At 32.9% G+C, this 13839-nt stretch overlaps 1 protein-coding gene and 1 pseudogene across 2 annotated transcripts in view; one reads left to right on the plus strand and one right to left on the minus strand.

The window, feature by feature from the left end:
• The first annotated feature begins 1802 nt into the window (after positions 1-1802).
• LOC143251068 (uncharacterized) lies at positions 1803-5549 on the plus strand. The gene is made up of 2 exons (XM_076502458.1): positions 1803-1990; positions 3619-5549. Exons 1-2 carry the CDS (start codon positions 1913-1915, stop codon positions 3898-3900), a joined length of 360 nt encoding a protein of 119 aa, XP_076358573.1. The 5' UTR covers positions 1803-1912; the 3' UTR covers positions 3901-5549.
• Positions 5550-11385: 5836 nt separating this feature from the next.
• LOC143252703 (eukaryotic translation initiation factor 4 gamma 3-like) overlaps positions 11386-13839 on the minus strand; it is a 110538-nt pseudogene continuing 108084 nt past the window's right edge. The window contains exon 31 of the transcript XR_013029113.1: positions 11386-12543. The product of XR_013029113.1 is annotated as a eukaryotic translation initiation factor 4 gamma 3-like (transcript). The remainder of the gene's footprint in view (positions 12544-13839) is intronic.

Raw genomic sequence — 13839 nt, forward strand, 5'->3', positions numbered from 1 at the left:
TATTATCCGTGCACTGTTGCGTACATGTTATTCATTGGTCATCCTTACAAAAAGTATTCTGTAAATATATTTATTTATAATTTTCAGTGCATACACACTTAGATGTGAAAGGAATGATGAAATGTCGCGGATTTATGATGCCGAATTATGTGGACAAATACTGTCCCAGGAAGACTTTTCATAAATAACGTTACATTTTCCTAATATTAAATGAAATATCAAGGTGTGTAACATTTACTGCTGTAAAGACAGTAACTATACACTGGATTAAAATATCTGAAATTCATTCACGCAAATGTGAAGCAGATATTCACGTGAAGAAACGACGTTCACTCTGCAATCACTTTAAGACTGTAGTTTTGAGCAATGCCAATGCAACTCACTAGTTGGGTGGAAACACATGTTGTTATTAGTTTTTGTAATACACTTTCAATTCTCGAACACGCTGTCAAGCTGAATAAACTCACGCTCTCGTTTGAACTGACAAGTTTGGTACATTTCAGCATGATGGTCATTCGTTCTGTCCCGAACTTTGAAACATTCTTGGTAGGCTAATGAGAGATTAATAGTTTCTAAAGGCTTTGATTTTTTTTTAGTAACCTTGCGCTAATGCAGTTGTCCATATCGTGGTAAACGTGGAAAGCACCTCCCGTATCACCATACATCGTGTTCTGAATGTTTTATCGATACTAGGTATTTATTAGTTGACTACTCTACATGTGTATAAACAAGTAGTATTTGTTTCAAGAAAGACGATACAACTTCTGACATTGCTAAATGGTGTGTAGAACGTCAGAAATTGGAACCTCTTAAAATTTGTTTGTTTGTTGACTACGTTTTTTTTATGATACTTCCATATATAACGGTTTGTTCGTTTGTTTTGAATTTCGTGCAAAGCTGCACGAAGACTATTTCCGTTATCCGATCTTAATTTAAGCAGTGTAAGACTAGAGTGAAGACAGCTAGTCATCATCACCCACTGCCAACTTTTGGGCTAGTTTTTTAACAGCGATTAGTGGGATTGATTGTAACATTATAACGTCCCACGGCTGAAAGGGTGAGCATGTTTGGTGTGACGGGGATTCGAACCAGCGACCTTCAGATTGCGAGTTGAATACCTTAACCACCTGTCCAAACATAATGCTCGGTTCAGTTTTTACACAACGGATATATTTTTGAAACTCCAACTGGACGGGAAGATTTTAGGAAAGTAATCTATTTTTGAAAACGCAAATAATGTAGTGTGTATAAAAGTAAATAAATACAAATATGCCTATTGAGCTTAATATGTTGATACGCGATAGCTGATTTTTTCAAATGCTAATTAAATTTAATATCGTTTCTCTACCGTGCTTCGGTATTTTATCCACTCCTGCCAGTAATTAATTATTAAGTACTGAGTTCAACTGAGTGCTCTTTAAATAAGGCGCACAATTGATGTCACTTATACGGAAACTTGTTCAAGTTCTTCAGGCTCTTAATTAAAAATAATATTCATCGAACCAATTCGTCTGTTCTTAGTCTGAGATTACGTTTTTACTCACTATTTTTGCAATCTAAAGAATCATGTATACGAGATAAACATTTAATATGATTCGAAAAAACTTGTTGGTTAGCATTTTATGGCGCAAAGCATCTAAGTTATCTGCGCCACAGAAAGTGTGGAAAACTCCAAGGAATATCAATTTGGCTTTAGCATTCAATAATGCAAGTTCCTTAGTGATTGGCTGTAAACGATTAAACCGATGATCCATCATTGGCTGGTTTTTTTGTATTCTCATAGTTCTTAGTGAAGGTGCAACGTCCATGATACGCACACTCGCTGACATATACAAACGTTATGTATATATACGAGTGGAGAAAAGGCAGGTTTTCGAAGACCTGAAAACTATACTTATAAACTATTTACAAGATGAGTAAGATAGTGGCGTTATCATTTATGTTTCTTGTAGTATTCATCCAGAATGTGAATGGGCAGCACTTAATTCAGGTAAACCACGTATAAAATGTTATTTTCTTATCATATATTTCAGAATTTTAATTATCACTCAAATAAAGAACCGGCTTTCATAATTGTAAATCTCGTTTATCTAGTTCTGTAGTTTTTAGTGTGTTTTTAACGCTACCTGTACTCGCTACTATTATTATGATTAAGTTAATGTAGACAATCAGTTATTGTGAAAGTTCCAAGTATGTCTTAAGTCGTTGTTGGCCTTTCTTCTTCTGTATTGCAAGAAACATCACAGCCAACAGTGGCTAACAACGTAATAATGTTGATTGATTATCAATAAAGACTGGTAATCCTAAACCCTCAAACACATGTAGTTGCTTTATTAGATACATAGAATGTTTTCAAATTTCAGATTGTACAGAAGTTAAGTAAAATTTAAAATACAAATAACATTATGTCCATTGTCATACGTGTTGTATTAATAAACCAAATAATTCTTGTATAAAACTCGTTTTTCTAGCTTTAAACAATATGCCAGCAAGAGTGTCATATGAAAGAAATACTTAAGGTAGTGAGATTGTTTAGTAACGTAATCAGCTCTGTAGGAATAAAGGTAATGTAACGTTAAGGTCAGTGAGATTTGGAGCTAAATGTATAAATGTCTGTTTTCTCTAACTGAAAAAGACAGAGTTCCACATGTAATTTTAACCTTTTAAATTTCCACTTTTAGTACATTTCCCAATGAAAAAACAACAACAAGAGAAAAATTAAAGCACAACATGCTAATTTAATTTCGTTCAAAAAACATGGATTGAAAATAAGAAACTGTATCTGTTCAGCATACTTCCGGCTGTTATCATATTGTATTTTATTAACTTTATTGAAAAAACAAACAAACAGACATTGTTAAATGGTCGAAGTCTAAAGCCCTTTTACCAACTTATAATTTTCAATTTTACGTAAAACGAATATATTGTCATATTTCACGGACAATCCCATGCCAAGCTATTTTTAATATCTTTAATAAAAGTGGCAGCATTAACCCTCGGAACCATTTTAGTCTTAAAATAAACCTTTACATTATAGCTTTCCAACTTGCTCCCGGCTGGTTTCATGTGGTTATCAAGTATAGGAAGGATCACTTAGTTAAAATTTAATTTTCTAAAATAAAGTGTAAATCACTTATTACATATTTTTAATGAGCAAGATATTCAAATAATAATAAAAAAAGAGACAGTTATTTTCTTTGAATTTATAAATGATAGTTTAGAAGCTAAACTAGCCTGATCAAGCTCAGATCTCCTTTATGAGTAAGTTTTCTTTTATACGGAGACTTTTCGTCATTAGTCCTTGCGTAGTTCTTGAGATAATTTGAATAGATGGCCACGTCTCACTCACCTCTGCTCTAATACATTTCATTTATTTGATGTTCTTTCACTAGCGTCATCATAACTCGGGTTAGTATGACTTTTCAACTATCAATATCTTAAAAGGCAAAGTATTATTTGTATATTACTGCTAATTATCTATTACGGAGCTATAAGTATACGGTGTTAATTGCTAACTAACAGTCTACCAACTGTTTCGAAGTTGAACAGTCCTGCTTTATACCAAATATCATAACCTTATTGTAAACAATTATAGAATGTTGTTGTTATTGATTTTAGAATAATATCGAGCCCATTCCGAGACATTTTAAAAGACTGAATCGCATGTTTGAAGAGTATTATGACACTCCAGTCGAAGGAAATGTGGAATCTTTCCTCACTGTAGGGCAACAGTGGCCTCTGTGGTCCAGACGACACCTGATCAACAACGTAGAGGATAAAGGATCATACAAGAAGAGAACCTTTGACGAAATAGATAGAGCTGCCTTTGGAGGTCTTAAAAAACGAAACTTCGACAAAATTGACATGGCTGCATTTAGTGGTCTCAAAAAGCGCGAATAATGGTCTTGCTCCAAATGTTTATAAAGTTAAAATTTCCAATGTTTTGTTCACTTAAATGAACAATAGAAAATCGTAGTTAATATTGTAGCTCATGATATGATGAAGTTGAAATTATCACAAAAATGATAATATATTGATCGTTATATGTACATAATTCTTTTTTAATGAAAATACAACAGTACTTAATGTGTTTACTTTTGATCAAATCAAAGTAAATTATTAATTCGTAAAGCATTTAAACAAACTCCAAGCCTCACTTAGAATTTTATTGTAATTTAAAATTGAAATCTGTTCACGCACATTTTGAATGTTTACACGTAGCAATTGAATCTTCCAACTGGTACCCTTTATATTCTATACGTTTATGTTGGATTAACGTGTGCACAAACTGGGAAATTTTACTATAATAATATGCTCTATGTAAGAACATATATTATTCAGAGAAACTAAATGTAATAAAATCATAGCCTCTTAGGAAAGCTAGAATTTTGAATTTACCGTTTGAAAATAAGTTTTTTTCCTTATACCGTAACCCCTGATCAGCAATGGCTACAATTTTCCTTTTTCTTACATGCTTAAACAGATTATATTCGGTTTCCCTTTAATTTTATGGTAAATGCTTTTAATATAGTTTTGAATCATAATGCGTATTACCATATGTGGGATATAAAGACAAAGAGAGTTGTTCTTGTAAGCTTGTGTATGAAATAAAATCAATTCTTTAGATATTCGAAATTAAAAACTTTAGCTAATCACCATTCCTACTGTTGGAATAGATTTATAACTGTGTGTGCTTTTTGTATGTATTTCTATATAGTCAGTTGGGCTTTATATCCAACAAAACAAGGACGTTTTCATATTTACTCCAATGATGAGTGACGTAGCAACGGCTAGTAACTAAATTTGGCATCAATCCGCGAATACAAGTTGTATCTGTTTCAAAATGCTCGCAAAACTACGATAGTCATACCTCATTTTTAACTGAAAGTTTTAAGGTAAGACAACTGATCAACGGTATTCTAAGATAAAAGAACAGGAGTTTTGACCGTCACTTATATAGTGTACCTTTGACCAAAAAGTGCAGAATACCTTTTTGTCTGGCCTGCTCAGGTGGTTAAGGCACTCGACTTGCAATCTCAGGGACGCGGGTTCGAATCTCCGTCCCATCAAACATGTTCGCTCTTTCAGTCATGGGGCATTATAACGTTACTGCCAATTCTACTATTCGTTAGTAAAAGAGTAGCCCGAGGTTGTGGGTGGTGATAATGATGACTAGCTGCTTTCCCTCTATAGAGTCTTTTACTGTTAAATTAGAAGTGGCTAGCGCAGATAGAGTTCGTATAGCTTTGCTCGAAATTCAAAACAAACCTTTTTGATAAAGCATTTGAAACTGTATGTCATAAGAGTCTGCGGTTCCGTAAGTCAGAAATGAAACTATCGCATGGTATTATTCGTTGGCTGTCCAACTTGTCTAAAGACAGGAAATGTAATATAAAAGCGGAATAAACCTTTTCGAATTCATTTATTCAGACAGGTGTCCCACATTCTCTTCATCATGAGCGTTAACAATATGTCTCTAAATGATACAAGTCATGGTTTTTCGTCGCAGTTCGCAGATGATGTAGCAGTTTGAAAAGTGTTCCAGCCTCGTTTACTGCAGCCACAAACATCCATTCTTAATTAAATAAAACAACATAATTCTGCCAAAAATATCGTATTAAAATCAATGTAACCATACTCGTTTTCGAAAAATTAACTACACACACACAAAAGATCTACCAGAACTGTGTATGAATGGAGCACTTCTCCAAATTAAAACATTAGCTAAATACCAAGGTCTAATATACATCACAAAATTAACTTGGGTTATACACCTAAACAATAAAAAAAACCACCAAAGTTTAGCAATGCGCGAACTATGCAGAGTCTAACAGGTAAAAATAGCGGAGTGACAGCTAAAAACATAGAAAAAAATTCTATAAAGCATACATCAACTGCTTGAAAAACATACAGCACCAAAACAAATTAAAGCTAAATTATTAATACTACATAATACACTATTTACAACATAATAGCTAAACCAATTTCTTCAACATTTACGCACAAATACGTAAATATAAAAATACCAACCGACAGACTACTACACAGCTCATTAAATTATTTCGTAAAAACATTTGCAAAATAACAATCTACTATGTGAACTCGAGCGTTTTTGCATACATGATGAAAATAGTCCTAAATACATTTTCCCTATTAACGTCAGAGAAAAAAATTACAGCCACCTACTATTAAACATAGGTACAATGAACAATTCTAATTCACTATGACAAAATTAAGAATGGCTATATATGCAACTGCTCTTGCTGATATTTAAAATAATTGAAAATGTAAAAAATACAACTGGAACTGTTCGTGTTGTATTTTTAGCACAATCGGATAAAGTGATAGTGTATTCAACACATTAATATAATTGTACACATCGACATGACCCCGAGAAGGGTCAGAGTGAAAACATGGACCAGCTAAACTCTGGTAGTAATTAAATAAATATACTCTTCAAAACAAGAAACGCAAAAGGGATATTTTTTTTATTTTAAAGAGAAATATATGTAATAACGTTACAAGCTCAGAGTATGTGATGTTACACGTATTAAGGCACTGATTGTCAGACCAAAATGACAATAAAAGTTGTGCACTTTGAAAACGGTAAAAAACAACGGAATTCTCGCCAAAACGCATTCGTGTCCAATAAATTTGTATGAGAGATCTGCATGTTCTGCAAGTGCAACATGTGCAAAATCCCTATAAAAGTGACGGGTTCTCGGTTTCCATAGCTCAGTGTTAAGCGACCGACACGCAATACACTTACGCCAAGACTGACTGAAGCACAACGCAACAACGCCATTGGTCGCTTGAAAGCAGGCGAATCTCGATCAGATGTTGCCAGAGCTGTGCATGTCCACCCAAGCACCATCACAAGGTTATAGAATTGTCACCAACAACATGGATCAACTCGTGACTGTCCACGATCTGGCAGACCTCGTGTGACCATGTCCGCACAAGATCGCTACATCCGGTTACGTCACCTTCGGGATAGGACCACCACTGCGACGTCTACTGCCTCAACCATACCAGGGCTGCGTAGGATTTCCGATCAGACCGTACGCAACCGTCTACAAAATGCAGGAATCCGACCTCGACGTCCAGTCAGAGGAGTCATCCTCACCCAGCAACATCGTCAAGCACGGCTGCAGTGGACTCGGGCACATCGGGTATGGATGGCCTCATCGACGATGGAGGCATGTTTGGTTCAGCGATGAATCACGTTTTATGCTTCGTAGGCAAGATGGAAGGACTCGTGTTTACCGTCGCCGAGGTGAACGTTTTGCAGCAAACTGTGTGCAGGATGCTGACAGATTTGGTGGTGGCAGCGTCATGATGTGGACTTCGCCTTTGCAGACTTTAGATGTTCAGCACTGAATGTGCAAAGTTTCACACATGTCATACAGAACTACCCGGAATAAACTTGTTAACAATTTGTCTCAAATTTTGCCTTTTGCGTTTCTCTTTTCTTGAAGAGTATATTTAATAGAAATTAATCAAGTGCTGAAGGGAGAAAGAGGTCAATTAAACCTGGCCTTCCCAGGTCTACAAGACCCAAATATAGATACCTGAAACAGTAACGTCTGGAGTGGATTTAACGTGCTCGGACTGTGAATCCACGCGATATACAAAAACAAACATTATAAACAGTATTCTGTACTGAATAGCTTGAGCTGCTTTCGAACTCAAATTAGTCAGTTTTGTTTTTACGTGTGTTAACAAGAGTTAATCTTAACTGAGTGTTCTACTGAAACTTACAAATGGGAAGTTTATTTAGATCACATTTCATGAAATTATTACACATCCTAATTTGGTGTAACTATTTTTTTGTTGTTGTTGCCTGTATTAATTTCCATTTAACCGTGGTTACAAATTCATTCAATCACCTATGGTGGAAACTTAATTCCTCCACTCGAAAGTATGGTATAGTAGTTGGTAGTATAACAGGTTTTAACGGCTAACTTACAAAACACGTATAAAAAATCGAGGTTTAGCGACACCATAGTAATTTAACTACACGAATTATTTAATATATTACTCAATGGAAAAACTGTTTTAATGATGCAAAATGCAATGTTGGTTTACATTAATATCTATCTTAGTGACCAAATTCGTAAACCGAAAAACCTGGACAGTTCAGCCTTCTCCCCCACTTCGAAAATGGTTATTACAAATATGAAATTTAACTTTATAGAACTGTTCCACAGTATTTTCAAATACTTTTTTTGATGATAGACACAAAATAAATAATAAAAATATTCAAATTGTACTTAGAAAGACATCTTAATTATTCATTTTGTTCAATATTCTTAAAATGAGCTACTTCGTATCCGTATTTATTTGATAATCTTTAACATTTTCAAACATTCTACGTTTTTAGCATTACTTTTAAGCTTTTTAAACATATTTTTGTGAAGACTTAATGGAACGCAGAAATTTTGTTTTCATCACGTTATAAAAGTAACTATAGTGTTTTGATTATGCGGATTACATCGGCTTTCTCCAAAATTCAGACCGGCGCAGAAATGGGTTTCTTACGCGTATAGAGTTTGACGGTTGGAGAGTACATGTTAACAACACTGAGCAAGTTCATTAAGCCTACTACACGTTTGTGATGCGATGTGACTGAGTTTGATGTCTTTATTTAAAAACCAGAGTTTTGTGCATCTCAAGAATTTTACTCAGGATATTGAGGCAAACTACCGAAAAACGGGACATTTGGTCACCCTATCACTGATGTAGGAAGATGCAAAGTGAGGGATACTTGGCTAGACATGAAGAAAATATAATTAACAGTTGCTATACAAGTCAAATATGTAAGGGAGATACAGCACCACTGGTTTCGACGACTATCCTATTAATACCACTCCTTTAAGTAATCTGAATAATAGCAGTTACAAACGTAGATAAAACTTGTATCCACTCTTGTCGTTCCACATACTTCAAATTCTTTCTTGAAGGTTTGCCATTGTTTCATTATAATTTATTTTTCCACACTAAAAACAGTTTCATTTTAACTACTTTACGAAACGATAAAAGCCTTAAAATAGATCGTATTTTAGCAGGTTTTACTTTTCCTTCATGTAATTTCATCTACCTTGCAAACTCTAAAATAGAAGCAAATATATATAGAGAAAATACGAGCGGTTTTAACTGTAAAATCAAGTAGCCTTCAACTGTCGTGTAAGGGCCATAAATTAAATCAGCCAATTTTATTCTCTCAAGTCCACGTAAAATGACAGAACTATCCTAATCGACCTAGCAAAATTTATGTATTTGTCAGACGGTCGCGACAGGAGTTCATTTATACTCGTATAGTCTTGTACATGTATTTCCACACTTTTTCACAAAAGTGTGGGGTTAATCATTAGAAACAAAATGCATAAGCATTTTTATCACACAACACCAAGTTTTTAACAAGGATTGCTAAATGGGCGTTTAAAAGTGGAATCTGATTTTAATGGTTTAACCTACACGTCTTTATCGTGACTAAATACCACTTGGTATCTTATTATTTCAGTTCATATCTCTCTACCTCAGACAAAAATCATGTTGCTATGTTTACAACCACATTTTTTGTTAACTTTAAGTTCTGATGATATGACTACATTTTAAAAGTCAAATTCCATGCCACACCTAACATATAACGTTCATAAGGTGTGTATTTGTACGTTTGAGTTCTTCTAGGATCACTGGACAATAACATGCTCTGAAAATGTATATAGTTATGGAATATCGTCTAATTTGTTTGTTTCCAGATATCTGAACTTCATGTATAAAACTGAAAAATATCCAGAAAAAATTCCCTGGTAACATGTTGCATCAGATCAGTAATCCTACAAATCCACATCATCATGATATATTTGACATCACTGTTTGTTCTACAACATAATTTAAAGAGATTATTCTATGAAACAGGCCACAAATAATAGCCTTCAATCTTCTCTGAAAAATTAATACAAGATATCAAATACACCAATATAATGTATTCAGTAAGAAAAAGACTGTGCGTAATCTTGCAAAGAACTAATGTTTCAGATATTTAGGGTACAGCTGATTAATATCCATTTCATCTGTTCTACCAGTATTCATAGAAATACTATATATACTACAGCAAAAAATTCCAAGACTTACAATGCTTTCTAATTTTATTGAAGATATACTTGGTTTACTACTATTAAAAATGTGTTTCAATCAGACACCAATTAGGTATGGAACATATTCAAGCCATTACCACTAAAAGCATAAGCTAGCAAAAAAAAAAAAAAAAAGGTATAATACAAATACAGAAACTACGATACAGTGCTGAACAATTTTTGTAGAGAAAATGAAGTATTATCAGTAAGTAATAAAAAACAACAATTGAAGTTCAACCATTAACAAACTTTACTGTGATACACATAGGACTGTAACAAGGAAATCTTTCTAGTCGGACATGGAGAAGGTAGCTTGATATTAGATAGATCACGGGTGACCAACTTTAATGAAGAAAAAAAATGGTAAGTGTAAGTGAAAATTTACCCTTCTCACAAGTGAGGTCTTACTAAAATCAAATATATACATATTGTATCCAACTGATTACAATTAAATTTTAGATTAAGTTAAACGAAAATAAATGAATACATGTTCTACTTGTAAAAGGACTGCTGTGTGAAACCCGGTTCTTTTTTAAAACCTCAACCCTTCTTTTATATATGAAAGCAGCAGTTTTAATGGGCATATACTAGTAGGCATTAATATTTTTTGTATTACAGAATCCTGTATTTACAAAAGTGGCTTTAATTTATAGAAATAATTTCCATTCAACCAAATTCCTTTGTGTTTTCTTCTGATTGGAAATTTTAAAAATCCACAAGAATCTTTTCTTCCAGGTGATACAAAACTGAATTTGAATTAAAACTTCTTGAGTGAAATAAATAATCCCTTGTCAAGCTAATTATAAAATGTTTGACAACAGTTTGCTATGAGTAGTGTCATACAATGGAAACAAAAATGTTCATTTGTTTGTTTTTTTTTCAAATTTTATACAAAGCTGCTCAATGTTGAAGTGACAGACTAGAGTGAAGGCAACTAATCAACATCACCCACCTTCACCCATTAGGCTACTCTTACCAAAGGGATTGGCCCTGACATAATAATGCTCCCATAGCTGAAAGGATGAGCATGTTCAGTAATAGGATTCAAACCTACAAGTTTGAGTTTAAAGTAAAGACCCTAATGACTGGGTCATCAAAAGGTGATTCCTGATGAGCCAGTATAAGAATACTGTAAGTTATTTTAACACAGTTACTACTTTATAATATCAGTTTGATTTAATTGTAAACTAATGCCTTGTGTTGTATGAACTGATGACATGGACAAGAAAAAAATTAAAACAAAAACTTCCTTCCAATATTTAATTTTCTGGTTAGCCACAATACTAGAGTAGCAGTTACATATATATATTTATATATATATGTACACTTTCAACATTTTTATCATATGCAAGCGCATGGTCAGGTTTTACCTACCTAATCAAATAAAGTATAAGATTAAACCAAATCCTATTCCCATTGGAAGGAAAGCCATTTGCTACTTTAAATGTAATCAACTTATTACAACCAATAAATCACACTGAAATATCTGTCAACATAATACTTGATATAAGACTTCTTGTATGAAATATAGAAAGGATAACTTGTAGGTATGCAAGACATGTTCTACTAAAGTTTCATGATTAAGCACACAATATGTCCTTATGCCCTTTAGTAGAAGTAGCATTGTAGCAAGGTAGGAAAGTGAATTTTCACAGAATTAGCCCTGCTTTACATTAAATACCTATCAGTTTATGTACAGTTTAAACTTAAATAAACCATTCAGAAAGTTACTATAAATTTACATAATCAACATGGAATTTGTGTTATCAAATAAGTTTTGTTCTTTAGTTACTTTATCACTACTAAAATACCACACGACAGTGATGTATAATTTATTCTTACTTTTAGTTGAGGCCACATGGCCAAGTAAAATCATGTCAGTAATCAAAATAAAATGTTAAGGAGAAAAAAACAACTAATTACAACTCATTGCTATAAACTTATGTATACAAATTACCCATATCAATTTTTGCTACATTAAAAAAAAGAATTGTTATTAAAATATGTTAACACTTAGTAGTTTTACAAGCTTTGAGTTTAAACACTTTGTGTATGTCAAATTGCTTCTGATCAGTGCATTTTTACCTTTCCCGATATTTTCTGAAAATTACAAATATTTTGTAGATTTTGTGAGATGAAGATCACATTAAACCCTAATATTTTATTAAACAACTTGTTTCACGAAAAGAGAGTTCATGACCTATCCTTTAGCACAGAGGTCAAGTAGATTCTTCAGACTCTTCCTCTGCTTCTTTAAGCCATGTGAAAAATGCCATCACTGACTTTAGTGCAACTCCTTTTCCTTCCTGCTCAACAGGGTCTGTGCTCTGCTCCCACTTTTTAAAGGCCTCATCCGAGACCAAGTCCAAATTGTATAAGACATTGAAAATGTCTAGTAACAACCCTATGAAAAAAAAATATACTTTTTTTTTAATTTACAGGCTGAATAAGCTTTTGACTTAAACTTCAGATATACAAATATGTAAAGAATAAAATTAAGTGTTGCTAATTATTATTATTAGATACTAAATCAATCATTCATTAATGTATAATTACCTTTCAGTCACTAAAAATTTGTTCAAACATATGTAAGAATAATTATGGGCCAAAGATTGCTTGGGCATTAACAAAACTGATGAAAAGGTATTATATCTAAGTTTATTCAGTTTCACAACAGCTTTATCATCTATATTTACATTTACAACAATTGTGCAAGATTAATATGCAAAAAGACAATAACTTGAATGATGTATTGTTCAACTATCTAGTAAAATACTCTTTTCTTAATATTAAGTCAACTCTTATAGAACTAATACATCTCAATATGACCTTATTTTTACATCCAATAAAATCCTTGGTGCTAAAGCCTCAAAAAGAAAATTTTTTGATCAATTTAATTTCCTTAAATCGACAATTCTGTCTCAAGCTAGTGCTTTTGCCACCAGTAAAATAATAAAACACTGATGAGTGAAATACGTTTCATAATCCATTTTAGTTAGATCAATTAAACTGCTGTTTGTTTTTGTTTATCTTGTCAAAATATTGTTTGTGTATAGTTTTACATACACACACACACACCTTAGTTTTTCAATGATAAATCATTATGGACACAAACAAACTGAACCAGGAATTAAACTCATACCTAAATAATCTTATACCTAGAATAACTGGTAATAGATGACAACAGAATATGAAACTGGTTTAAATACTAACAGGATTAATGCAGGATTTTACAAAAATAAACATTTTTGGACTTTTATCACAGTCCAAACTCAAACTCTGAAGAATCTTCAATTATGCCATACAGGATTAAACCTCTATTACTTATCAAACATGCTCACCATTCAGAAATTATAAGAGGCACAATGGCCAAGATAAAATATGAACAAGCATGATTGTGATACCTAAACCTTTTTCTTTATAGAAATGTTATTATTTTTTTTGTACTTAACCAACATTAAGAACTAGTAACCACAAAACTATACATACCATAACTGAATTTACTAAGTATATCTAAATAAAATTTGGCAAGCCTTTAATAAAGCCCTTATTGAGTACAAGATTTTATGACAGGACTAAATATATTTTTTTCTCCATCTTACAGTTTCATATTCCCTTTACATAATCTCCAGAACCTCTTAACTGGGTATCAAGCCATCCTTGCATATCTGTTATTTTTTTCATTTTAACATTGTATGCA

This window comes from Tachypleus tridentatus, chromosome 1 (assembly GCF_004210375.1).
Source record: "Tachypleus tridentatus isolate NWPU-2018 chromosome 1, ASM421037v1, whole genome shotgun sequence".
In the NCBI taxonomy this organism is placed as follows: Eukaryota; Metazoa; Arthropoda; class Merostomata; order Xiphosura; family Limulidae; genus Tachypleus; species Tachypleus tridentatus.